Source organism: Gavia stellata, chromosome 2 (genome assembly GCF_030936135.1).
Source record: "Gavia stellata isolate bGavSte3 chromosome 2, bGavSte3.hap2, whole genome shotgun sequence".
NCBI lineage: Eukaryota > Metazoa > Chordata > Aves > Gaviiformes > Gaviidae > Gavia > Gavia stellata.
Window position 1 is genome coordinate 40,952,764 of NC_082595.1, and position 12,571 is coordinate 40,965,334.

Sequence of the window (12,571 nt, forward strand, 5' to 3'; positions counted from 1 at the left end):
GGCATTTGAATGAAAACACAGAATGATTGCATGCAACTGTCAATGGCTTCCAAGTTTTTCTGGGGAAAAAAATACACAGCTTTGTAATAGATCTGTAACATTTCTTATCTACGGAAGTTTTGAAAATACTTTTAAATACTCATATTTCCAATTAAATATTGAACACCATATATTAATCTATTTGGGTTCCCTCTCTCATGTACTTATTCTAATAACTTATTTTATACATAATCACAACACTTTATTGCTAGGGAGAAAAAAAAACAATCAAGAACTTGGGAGAAGTCAAATTAAGTTTGGAGGGGCTTGGTTCAAACCAACAAAAGGAAGCTGTTCTTCAGGTAACAGGTCATTGAGCTGTAAAGCAATCTGCCACAGGATGCATTTCCAATGCTAAAAGTTTCCATAGGATGAGGAGAGAACTGGACCCTGAAATTAGTAAATAAAATAAACACAACTACATACGGTTAGGGAAGACAGAGCTGGAAATGACCAGAGGCTAGCTGAACACTGGGAACACTGTGCATTCACTCTGCTTGCTTCCATTCTTACACTCCGCTACCTCCTTCAACAGGATACAGCTCCTCTTACGTACAAATGTATTCCTAGTTATTGTCGGTAGCAGCAGCAGTTACCTGGAGCGCGCCTAAGAGTGATCTTTACGGCCAGCAGCAAGACAGCCACTGAGGACCAAAGTGTAAGCTGCGTTGGCACAGACTGGTACTAAGGCAATTCCTACAGCACAGCAGGATCCGGCGTTTGAAGGACCACCCAGACCAGGAGGGTGTCAGCGCCGGGACGGAGTGCTGGGCATACGACAACCACAAGTATCCCGAGTCTGTCCCACGGCACCGGGACACCTGTGCTTCTGTCGCCCGGCCAGCCCCAGACCATGACCCGAGGTCGGTCTTGTGCACCGCCACTCTCCCCGCACCGCCGGTCCTCCCCGCGTAGGCCGGCGGGACGAGCACGGCCAAGCACCACCGCGGGGGGCGGCAGGCCCCTCGCCCGGCGGCGGCACAAGGGCCCAACCGGCCGCGCCGGCGGAGCGGGTGGCGCGGGCCCCACCGTCGCTCCCGAGGCGCCGTTCCCCGGCGAGCGAGAAGCCGCCTTCGGAGGCACCAACTCCCGGCGGGGGAACCGGAGACCGCACTGTCTCCCGCAGCCGCGTCCCGTCCGCTCCCGGCGGGGCGAAAAGGGACCAGGTCTCCCCACTCGGGCATGCCGGAGAGAGCTCGTCATCGTCCCCGCGCTGCAGCCACACCTCGGCCTCTCGCCCCCAACCCAGGGCCGCTCCCCAGACCTGCCGCCGCCCCCCCTTCGCCACCGCGGCACAGCGAACCTACCTACGGCGAAAAGGCGGCGGCGGCAGCAGCAGCAGCGCCCCGGGCCCGGGCGCAGGGAGCTCGGCACTGCCCGCGCGGCGACAACCGCCCCGGCCCTCCGCGATGCCGCCAGCGGCTCCTCGGTCCCTCCGCCAGCAAGCACCGCCGCCGCCGCCACGGGCCTCTCAGTTCGGCGCCGCCATTTTGTCGGTGTCTCCGCCGCGGAGGGCTTCCCGGATATGGGCACCTCCCGGCCTCCCTTGCGCGCCTGGCGCGCCCCCCCTCCCCGCCGCAGCCCCGATCCGGATGGAGCGCGGCGGCCGCCGCCCGCCCCTGCCCGAGGAGGGAGCTCAGGCGGCCTCCCCCGGCCTCGGGTACGGCAGCGTGCTGCTAACCTGAGCAAGCCCGCGCGGGGGAGCGGGGAGGAACCACAAACAACAGACAGAAGCCGCCGGCCGCCCCCCGCGTTGCCAGGTTTCGGGCACTGCTTTTTTCTTCCGTGGCAGTACCGAGCTGGATGGATACATACCGATTGTCTAATGGGGAAACAAGTTTTGCCGAGCCTCCGTCATCCAGTTCATGCCTGAACGAAGGACTCATTAGGGACCAACGTGTAAGTCGCCAGGAAGGAAAACCCATCCATTACCACTCCGAGATGCATCTTGACTGTCTTCAGGGAGAGTGTTGTATTTCAAACAAATTGGGAAGCAAAATTTAAGATGCTCTAACGAGCCCCTTGGCAACTGCCTATGCTCCTTTGTGAGGAGAGGACAGCCCTGTCCGCAGCGCACCATCCATCTCCTCCAGCCAGACACCCAAGAAATTCAGATCAGGTAAGGTGTTCTTATCACAGGAGCTCAGGAAGGTTGTTCTCACTGACAAGGAAGTAAATATGCTCTAAACCGGTTTTGATGGAAAATGCCATGTAAAACCTTATAGCTTAATCTGCTGCTGCCCAAATCCCGAGGTTCCCTTCCATCCTTCATTATGGTTATTTACCTTCCTGCAAAGATGACTACAAGTACGTCTGTTCGAACCAATTTAGTAAGTCAGACCAGTATTCTTGTGGAAAACTTTATTAAAAAGAGAAAGGGTCCTCTGCAAGAAAAGGTAGGTACAACGCTAATCATAAATTTTAACTTTTCAAAGATTGCAACAGACCAGATGTGACATTTTGATTGTGACAAAGACTATGTCAAGTTTAGAAAGTCTTAATCTCACACCTGAAAACACCACCAACATATCTGTCAGTTATGACCTTTTAACTATAAAAAACACTTTTCTGTTGAGAGAGTTACCGGCACATTATCAAGATCAAATTTTAATATGCAGCATCCATAATGAAGCTGTAAATAATCCAAAATGTTATTAAAATGCTAAGATTCTTATAGAACCTTTCACATTTCAGTTTTAACAGTTTTCCTGTCCAATTCTCATGAACTAACATAAAAAGTTATGTCCCCTAAATATATAAAAAATACTCAGATTAAAAAAGCCCATCTCTCTCAGGTGACATAAAGAATTTCAAAGAACCCCATAGTCTGGCCTTAGAATTAATACTTGAAAAATATCTTTACTGGGAAAAAAAAATAGAAATTGGGGGTTTACCTTTTCTTCACTTTGTATGTACGCGTGTATTATGGACATCAGTTTACAGCAAGTATCTTTCCCTAGTGACTCCTTTCTGCTTACCAAAACCAAGCAGGCATTGGGGAAGAAATAATAGCAAGCTTACATGTAAGCTTGCTCAGTTACCCATCCTGGAGCATCAATAACAAGTAACAGCTGTCAGAATCAGGTACCTTACATTTCTTCTGCAGTACCAGGACCATGCTGTAGGCCTCTCCCCCACACACTGATAACAGACTAATGAGTATCATTAAGAATGAACCTGACATTTCCCAGTAGTTCAAGGTGATCAGTACTTCAGAGGGATACTGGAGTTGTTTCATGCAAAAAGTTGTCTGTTCACGTAAATAGCCTCTGCATCAGTACCATATACTAGGCATGGTCCTAAAATATCTAAACTATTCACAGACAAAGTCTGGTTTGGAATTAAGTTGGTGATTTCCATGCGGTCTTTGGTAGGATCGTTGCTTAGCCAGGCACTTACTACAGACTGGTTAATGGTATTGTGGGAAAAATAGGTAGTACTTCTTCCTCCTGAAAGAAGGAGAAAGAGGGAAGAGAGGGAAGTAAGTCCCAGTTTAATTCATATATTCTCAGAATTTGGAGAAACATAGTAGGTAGGGGACAGGCATAATGGGAATATCATTTTACATTTAAGTCAGTCTTCAGATTAGTTAACAGCTGTTGTCTCTTTGGTAAACGAAGGAAAAAAATAGCTTAAAAAAATAATCAAGTACTTGAAGTGATTACAGAAACCTGGTACCAGCTCTGTCCAGTTAAGACAAATAGGTCAGTACAGCTATGAACTTATGTCACTGAACAAACAGTGTAAGTATCTACAAGTTTTTCTATCCAGAGACTAAAGCAAGGACAGACCTAAGAACAAAAGTCTGTTTATACAGCATCTTGCTATATTTGGAGCATCAGCTTTGCTTTAATAACACTTATTCCCTACCGTCCCTTCTCCCTACTTACTTTGCAGCAAGTGATATACCCGGATTTGACTTCGAATTTTTTCCACATAATATTTTACATTCAAACTGAAGTCTCACAGTTTGACAACTATCATTCAGCATAAAATTAACAAGCAGCTATAGTGGTGCTAAAGGGTTATATTTAATATACCTGAAAACATGCAGAGTGCAACTTGAATCGGTTATCCTATTGTTTCCCTATATAGAACTGAGCTTTGAATGGCAACTTTGAGGCCAAAGGCAGCAGATGACATCTGAAAGTTTCGCCACTGTTTACAGTCTGAAGTGGCAAGCAATTAAGCAGTCTTTGTGACTAGAATGTGAAAATAAATGTTTATATTAAGTTGGTATCATATCTTTAATTAAAATTCTGCCATGATACAAAGAGATCCAGTTTCATTCAGTGAAAGGTCCAATTATGACCTTGAATAGTAAATTCATAACTCCACTATCCTATTAACGTATCAATGATTTTGGTATTACAACATTTTGTGTATCTCCCTCTGAGACTCAGATAGTAATGCGTTATTTAGGCTGCCTTTATGTCTTTTCTATATACAGATGATTTTTAAGTGAACACAATCTATCTTTGAAATACTAGATGTGCCCCTTCACACACTGGACAGAGCAGAGCAGATAAAAAAAACAGACACAAAACCAAAAAACCCCAGACCACAAAAAACCTCATGCAACTGTTAGCCTCATAAGTAGTTTTCCTGAAATGCCTATCAGAGCTTTCTAAGAAAAGAAACAAGCTTTTAATTTTCTCTATTAGGACTGTGTTATTAATTGGGTCATGTGAGAACATCAACTTTAATTATTTTGCCAACTGACAAATTCGGTGCAGATTGATGTCAAACATCCTTACCTTGATGAAGAAAAGATGTTTTTTCAGATATGTCTGTGGAAGTATCCCAGTGCCAAAGAGATCCATCTTCAGAACACGTAAATAAGTGATCGGGGTTGGAGGGATGGAAGTGAACTTCCCACACTGGAAGTATCAAACCAAAACCAAGCAAAACCACTTCAGAACAAGTATTAAGAACTTCACTCAGTGCACTTTGGCTAGTATGATATGGACATGCACTTACAAGAATCCAAGCCTCACTAAAACCTTCCATTCTTAACTGTGTGTGAGCAGGAGACCCAAAAACCCACCCATAGTTATTTACTGCAGTTTTCCCTCCCCTGGGGAAAAAAAAAGAAAAAAAAAAGGAGATACTATTTTGTTGCATTTTCAGTACTGTGAAAATTTTTAAAGGTTAAAATCTTATCTGAATTCAGGCATTCTGAATACTTTCTCGTGCCATCTTCCCTACTATTAAATTTAAATCTGCACACAGCATGCATTCCTTCCCAGCACATACATTATTATATACCACAACTGTGGAAAAGATATTTAAGTCAGTAAAACTAAACATCTCAAGAAATATTTTTACTCCTTAAGTATAATTGTGGCATCAAGTCAAGAAATTTTCAACACAAAATGAATTGTTATCTTGTTCGTATAAAGTTACCAGGCAAGTGAGCTGTTTCAGCATTGTGGAGGCACCCAATGGATCTGTACTATCTTCAGTTTCCCTTCCTTCCTCACATTTTCAAGTTTGTTAGTAACAGCATTCTTACTTTACTATACCTGCATACCACAGCATCAATATCCATGCCTATTAATATGTCTACACTTCTAGAAACACAGCCATTCCGATTAAACACATCTAATGACACTCATTAAAGAATTGCTTACTAATTCTATTTTTAGTTTAGATAGAGTTGGCTTTCAGGTAAGAACAGTCTCATATACAGAGAAGCAACAAACTGAAGCCAACTAGATGAAGACATATTAAGTAGCAACTATTTTATTTTTTTCTATCATAGCTATACCACCTGAGTTTGTTTTTTTTTTTTTAAAAGAAATTAGAAACTTCTAAAATGCCACCTTCTTCTCCCCCCTCCATTTCAGATACTTACTTTCTGCTTCATGAGCATTTAGCAGGGACACTGGCATAGTACCCTGCCTGATGTCCCATATACTCAGCATCCCATCTTGGCCCCCTGTGGCCACAATATGCTGCTGATTGGGATGCCTGTCCACACAGTGCAGTGGAACTCTGTCACCTGTCCTGCAAAGGAGAAGAAAAAAACCAACTAAAACCACATGAATTCTTGATTCATCTTCTATTTTCTCCTTAATCCCTAGGAGTGTTGATGAACAAGGTAACCGTATCGACTGCAGCTTCAATTCCTGCAGCATCTGGTCACTACAGGCTGAAGCCACATGACACCTATTGGAAATTAGCGGTATGGCAATAACATGAAGCTGCAACTGGATGAGCATCAGGTTCTGTGTCCTATGGTATACGGGCACCTACACAGTATCTGACAGCTTTACAGGAGTGAGAAAACCTTGCATACAGATAATACTCTAAGTATACCTACAATAGTAAGAAGGTTACTCTGAAATTCATGTTGTAATTACAGTTTCAACATATACTAAGAGTTACAAAGGGAGACAGGGCACTAAGAAAACCAGGTACCTCAACCACAGCCTGTTAACAGCAATGGGAATTATTCCAGACAACAAGAGATTTGAATCTAGCTCAGTTTGTTTTCTCACAATACAGTGTAAGGCACAAAATTACCATTCAAATGGAAGAAACTTTTTATTAGGCCTGTGGAGAAAAACACATGTAAAGTATATTTAATTAGGGAAAGAGAAAGTTTTGGGTTGAGGGTTGCATGTTGTTCTTTTTTTTCTTAAAAAAGAGCAAGTTTACAGGTGCAATAGTCCTTCAAGAGTTAAATCATAAAACAGACCACCTAAATACAATGCTCAGCCAGAATATTAATTTAGCCATTAAGCAGAGTCTGCTTTTGATTATTTAAATACCAAAAAAGTTAAAAACCTTCTAAAAAACCCAAAACCAATCATTTATCATCCCATTGTCAAGAAGGTATCAGGAAATATTTAAATCAAATTTATATAAAGTAGCACATGTTTCTCAGTAAATATGTGAAAAAAAAGAAGGTCTTACAAAGAAAATATTTGAGATGGCTCATTTCTTTGCTGTCTGAGGTCCCATATTTTTAACTGTCCAATTGAATTTACTGTCAAGATTTCAGTTGTGCGAAGGAAAGTCACTGCATGGAGTGTACTGCTGTCTGCATTATCTGCAAGAGAGATGAGGAAAGCATTCAGGTAAACCTACAGTATGCTAATCTCCATTTAATTACAACAAAGTAACTCTTTTTAGAACACAGCGGCTTAAACATAGTTACAACCTCCCTAGATTTTCAGGGGCAGAGACAGACCAGTGTCATGTGAAATTTTAAGTGTTGCAAGGGTACCCTGTGAAAAAGGAGCCCTTGCTTCCTATATCAAACATTACTGAAACAAACCTGTAAGAAGCTATATTGAGTTAGCTCTGGTGCTTACAGAATTACTTCTTGATCCATAAGATTTCTTTCTATAGTTCCTAAGAAGAGGAATCAATTTAGCCAGGTCCATGGTTTTCATGAGAGTTTTCTTTATATGCTCTGCATCTACTGACATGAGGCAAGCTATGGAGCTTTTCATAATGCAGTTGTTCTTTTGAACACAAGAAACAGTACCTGTGGCTGAGAACATTAAGCAGTTGTATACAGAAGCACTAAATTCACCAACTTTCTTTAGATCTTTTCCAAGAACTGTCAATGTGATATCCAACCCTGTCCCTAAAGCCAAACCAGAATTATGCTTTGCTTGTTAATCTTAATAACTAAATGGCAAAGCTCTTTTTTCAGGTCCTTTTCTCCAGTGTTTCTTTTGGTCAGAATAATTTAGAGTGTCAAACACTTCACAGCATTGAGGTGAAACTTTTGAGGCTTTAGGAGAGAATAACATAAACACCATTTTCTTCTATTTTGATTGTTATTATATATAAACTTTTCATCTTGATTATGATGGGGTAACATTGTTAAGTCTACTTTCACCTCAAGTGTTTTAAAATTCCTTGTGTAAGTCCATACTGAAAATAGATGTGAATTTTTTGCTGCATAAGATGCAAACCTTTTCTGATACCGAGACAGACAAGTTACACTGATGCCTGGCTACAGATACTTGAATGAGTTTTCTTTTCTGACTACTATTTAAATGAAAGCTGAGAGGAAGAAAAAAACAAACCACCAAAACACCTTTAAAAAGAAATGTTAGATTACTGAAGTTCTAAATGATTTAAATTTTTGTGCCAGAGTAACAGTAAGTGCATTAGCAATGATACATCTTTTAACTCCAAACGATTTTTACATCATCTCTAACTTTGGAGATTTTTTCCTACCACGATTGACTATAATCATATCAACTTTGTATTATACTTTTAAACAATAATAAAAATATACTTTTAAACAATAATAAAAATATACTTTTAAACAATAATAAAAATACAAGGTAGTCTTTTACAAATATTTCATGAGGTGCAAGACTTATATCTTCATGTTAAAACATGTTGAGGGTTCAGCTCAGTGCCTGGGAAACGTCAAGATGTCATTGAATTGGGAAACAGTACAAAGGATTGCTTACACTATAGAACTCCATCCGGAAGAACTTGAAAGCATCTCCCAAGATGTTCTCTCCCCCTCTCCAACTTTTACTGTAAAACAATCTAGGCTTCACTTACCAGGTCATATGTGTGATTGACTTATTTATGGACCATTCCTATTTTAACATTTCCCTTCCCAGTTCCAGAAGGACATTTCTCAGTTAATTCGCATGTGATTTCTTAAATGTTTATGCACCAGCAAATCTCAATGCAAAGTCTTACTGCAGCATAACACTGGCTGATGCTACCACTACAAAGCAAGCATTTTTACGTAGCACTATCAAGTGAGCACTAAGAAAACTAACAACTTGCATCCTGCACATTATTAAATCTGTATGTAAGCATCTGAGCAATTGCCCAGAGAAAAAAATACAGATTTTTTTTTTTGTGGACATGTGCTTCCTGTGAGTCAGCAAAACATTCTACTCTATTAAACTTTTACCAGAACATTCTGTGTTAATATCTGTATATAAGTAAAAAATTAAAAATAAAATAATCCTTTTAAACTAGTTAATGTTCTCGCCCTTAACAGGGAAGTTACTGTGTTTTGTGGGCATGTGCTAATAAAATCTGCCTCACGACCTGCTACCCTTTTTTTTAAAAAAAAAAAAACAAAAACACATAGAAAGGTTTCGTACAGGAATTCTCAAGGAGCTTCAGTAAAGGACTGTATGCAATTAATAGGATTTATCCTGTGTGTATATATACAGCCATGCACACAGAAGTACCCCCTCTAGAAATCCCAGAGCACTTACTTTCTTAATTGGCTTACCACAGTGTAAATTCCTTAATCCATTAGAGGCAAGATTTTGCTTGAGGAGAAACACAGGCGCTATGTCAAACTGAAGTTTCAGGGAGAAAGTCCCAGTTTAATAATGCCACTATCAAACATGCTGTTATTCTCCTTTAAATTATTTCTGCTTTTAAGTTTCATTTCCAACAGATGCTACAAACTTGTACTCTATTTCCATGAGACTAGCATGATAGAAGAGTTGAGAATAACCAAGTTTTGACACTTTTTCACAAACATCTTACTCTATCACATGATCTACTACTCTAGCAAATACGGAGCGTTTTCACTAAGCGAGAAATGATCACTGTAAGCCATGATATGTGGCAGAAGAATAAGGTACAAACAGTGCTTTCTGGTTCTTGGTGTTCCTTTAGACAGAGATGTTTTTGAATATGGACATCATGAGGGTTAATCTTAGTACAAATAGCAAATTGAAATGACCATTTCACTGACCTCCAGTTATGAAGAACTGGGGACACAATACTTTTTGAAATCGAACCATATTTCATGTATACTGTCATAGCATTTAACAATTCTAGATGAAACAGAAGCCTACAGAGAATGTTAGGCTTGAAACTTCTCCATCAGTTAAAATATTAACTTGCAAATATCTGAATGAATATAGAAATACATCTGAAATACACTTCAGGTATCTGAAGTCTGGAGGAATATAGGAATAATCTGGAGCAAACACATTCAACTTGGAATATTTAATTCAGTTTGCAACGGACTTCCTTTTTTTTTTTTGTTATCATTTGAGAAGCTAAAAACAAACCAAAACAAACCACTCTAAACTAAACTAATTTGAACAGTTATTTGACATACCTATAGTTCTCACTGCATCCTTTTGGTCAGCTCTGAACAGATTTATTCTACCATCTTCTCCAACAGTGACAATTTCTGGGTTGTTGCAGATGACCCCGGTACATGCTGCTCCACCACAACATGTGTCTTGATCCACGTGATAATGGGCTTTCTCCCACCGCTGGTTGGCAGATAAAGTCTAAGTAGTAACCAGACATGAAATTCTGCTGGTAAGTAATGATCCTGATAGACTGAAGCTTCCAGAATACTCATGAAACCAGAAACAAGCTCCAGGAAAGCCACACTACCTCACAGGAATGAGAATTTCCTATACAAATAAGAATCATCGATCTAAGTTTTCCTCAACTCTTGAGCACACAACCCTTCAATGAAACATTATTTCTTCTCTGAACAACCTTTTTCACAGGAGCTAGAAATCAGAAAGAACACAATCTATTTATGAACTGTGAAACGCCTTTCACTAGACTTATCCCTTCAATCTTTCCCCAGGCCAAGGGAAAAGAACTGAAGCCTTTACAAAATAGAAGGCCAGATTTAGACTTTGATTGCAAGGAATTTAGTTTATGTTAGGTACCACATCAAACTATTAACAGATAGTAGTCTTTATTGTGTCATTGTGAATATATAAAAAAGTCATTACACATTTATTTTCAGTAATTTATAATCAAAGCAAAAGACTACCGAGTTTCCATATCTTCCCTCACATGACATTTGTGAGAAGAAATTCAACATGAGTCATTTAGTTCAAGAATACAAAAACTCTAATAAGGCAGGCACAAGTCCATTAATACCCACTCCCCCAAAACAAACTAAACTTTTAAGTATGTTTTTGGTGCATGGATTATTTGGTTAGAGGTATATACTAACGGATAGCCCAGTCTATCTGGCTCTGGAATCTAATTCATGTACTATGTGTGCAAAATGCTTTTTTCTTTCATGTATGTATAAAGCCAAAGCTTTTTCTAACAGACTTCAAAAAATTGATTTTGGTATGCAGATATTTTTTGCTGTAATAGTTTTAAGAAATGTTATGCTAAGATCAAAGTGACCTGTGTTACACAGAATAGCAGCTTAAAGCCAGTGCAAGTTACTTACCTGGTTATTTTGATGGTGACGGAATACAGTTACAGTTCCTGTTGATGAGGCAACCACGATTCTCTCTTGATCCAAAAACTAAAGAGAGACAACAAGCATGTCAGTACCAAGATGACCATTTCAATTTTAGAGTAACCTAAATTATTGGTAGGTATAGTAAAAAAAAAAAAAAAAAACACCCAAGCCCACAAACTGATACTGGTTGGTTTTGCCTTTCTTCTTCGTAAGATTTTTTTTGTCAGTCTCAGCGTTTTGACAGCTCGCTATCAGTTAATTTCTCTTTAAGTGAGAAGCCCTTAAGAACTACAGATCTATTCAACACAGCTATTTTACCTGCATGTCCATAACATCGCCGTTGTGCCTGATGTCACACAGCAGCTGAGGTTCTCCCTGATATTCACCATTGAGGCCCACATTTCCAAGATCTCCGGCAGACCAAATGGATATCCTGTTATCCTGTACGGAAGTGACACCACCAGTTTTACTCGAAAATGCTTTTGAAAGTACCTAACAATAAGCCAGCCTGGATGTCACGACTTTCTCGTCACAGCCGGGGAAAGCAATAGGCTGCGGGCCGCGCACCGCTCCGGAGGAAGCCGCCGCAGGCAGGAGGGAAGCGCTCGCCCGGCGGGATAACCCTGCCGAGCAGCGGGGCGGCCCCCCGGCTTCCTTAGGGACGCGAGCAAGGCACAGTCAAGCGGACGCCGGGACCGCCAGCGCTCACGCCAAGCTCCGGCCCCGCTCTCCCACACGAAGCGGCGGAGGCGTAGGGGGCCGAGGGGCACGGGGGGGCGCCGCCGCCGGTCCCACGCCCCGGCGGGAAGGACGGGGCGGGACGCGCCGCGCCTCCGGGCCGCCCGGCCGCTACCTCGTTGTCCCAGGAGCCGGTGGCGAAGAGGTCGGGGGGCTGGAGCGGGGCGGCGGGCAGGGGCCGCCAGCGCGTCTTGCTGATTTTCTGCGACACGAACTTGGCGCACACGTCCTCCATGGCTGCTGCTGCCGCCGCCCCCGCCGCGCGCCGGCTCCCGCCGCTGCCGCCTACTCGGCAGCGCGCCTGCTGATTGGCTGCGGCGCGACGGCGAGCGCAGAGGGACAGAGTTGGGGCGCGGCGGCGAGCGCGAGCGCGCGCGCGCGGGCGGGCGGGGACTGGTCACGGCCCCGCCGTGTGTAGCAGCCGCACGGCGCCAGCTGCCGGCGTTTACCGAGACGAACAGGCCGGGGCGGGCCGCGCCGCCGTTCGCTAACCGGCAGCCGAGGGAAGCGGGCGCGGGGACGGAGTACCCCGTCCTGGGCTAACGGCGCGACGCCCCGCAGGGACCGGAGGGGCGGCCGCAGCGGCGATGCCCGGCCCTGCCC

The 12,571-nt window shown here is 42.7% G+C and overlaps 1 protein-coding gene across 1 annotated transcript; it reads right to left on the reverse strand.

The window, feature by feature from the left end:
- Positions 1–2,800: 2,800 nt before the first annotated feature.
- NUP43 (nucleoporin 43) lies at positions 2,801–12,203 on the reverse strand. The gene is made up of 8 exons (XM_059833573.1): positions 12,084–12,203; positions 11,549–11,671; positions 11,216–11,293; positions 10,121–10,298; positions 6,961–7,096; positions 5,897–6,048; positions 4,797–4,919; positions 2,801–3,488 (listed from the first exon to the last, which is right to left on the reverse strand). The coding sequence occupies exons 1-8, from the start codon at positions 12,201–12,203 to the stop codon at positions 3,274–3,276; spliced, it is 1,125 nt and encodes a 374-aa protein (XP_059689556.1). The 3' UTR covers positions 2,801–3,273.
- Between the last annotated feature and the right edge of the window lie 368 nt (positions 12,204–12,571).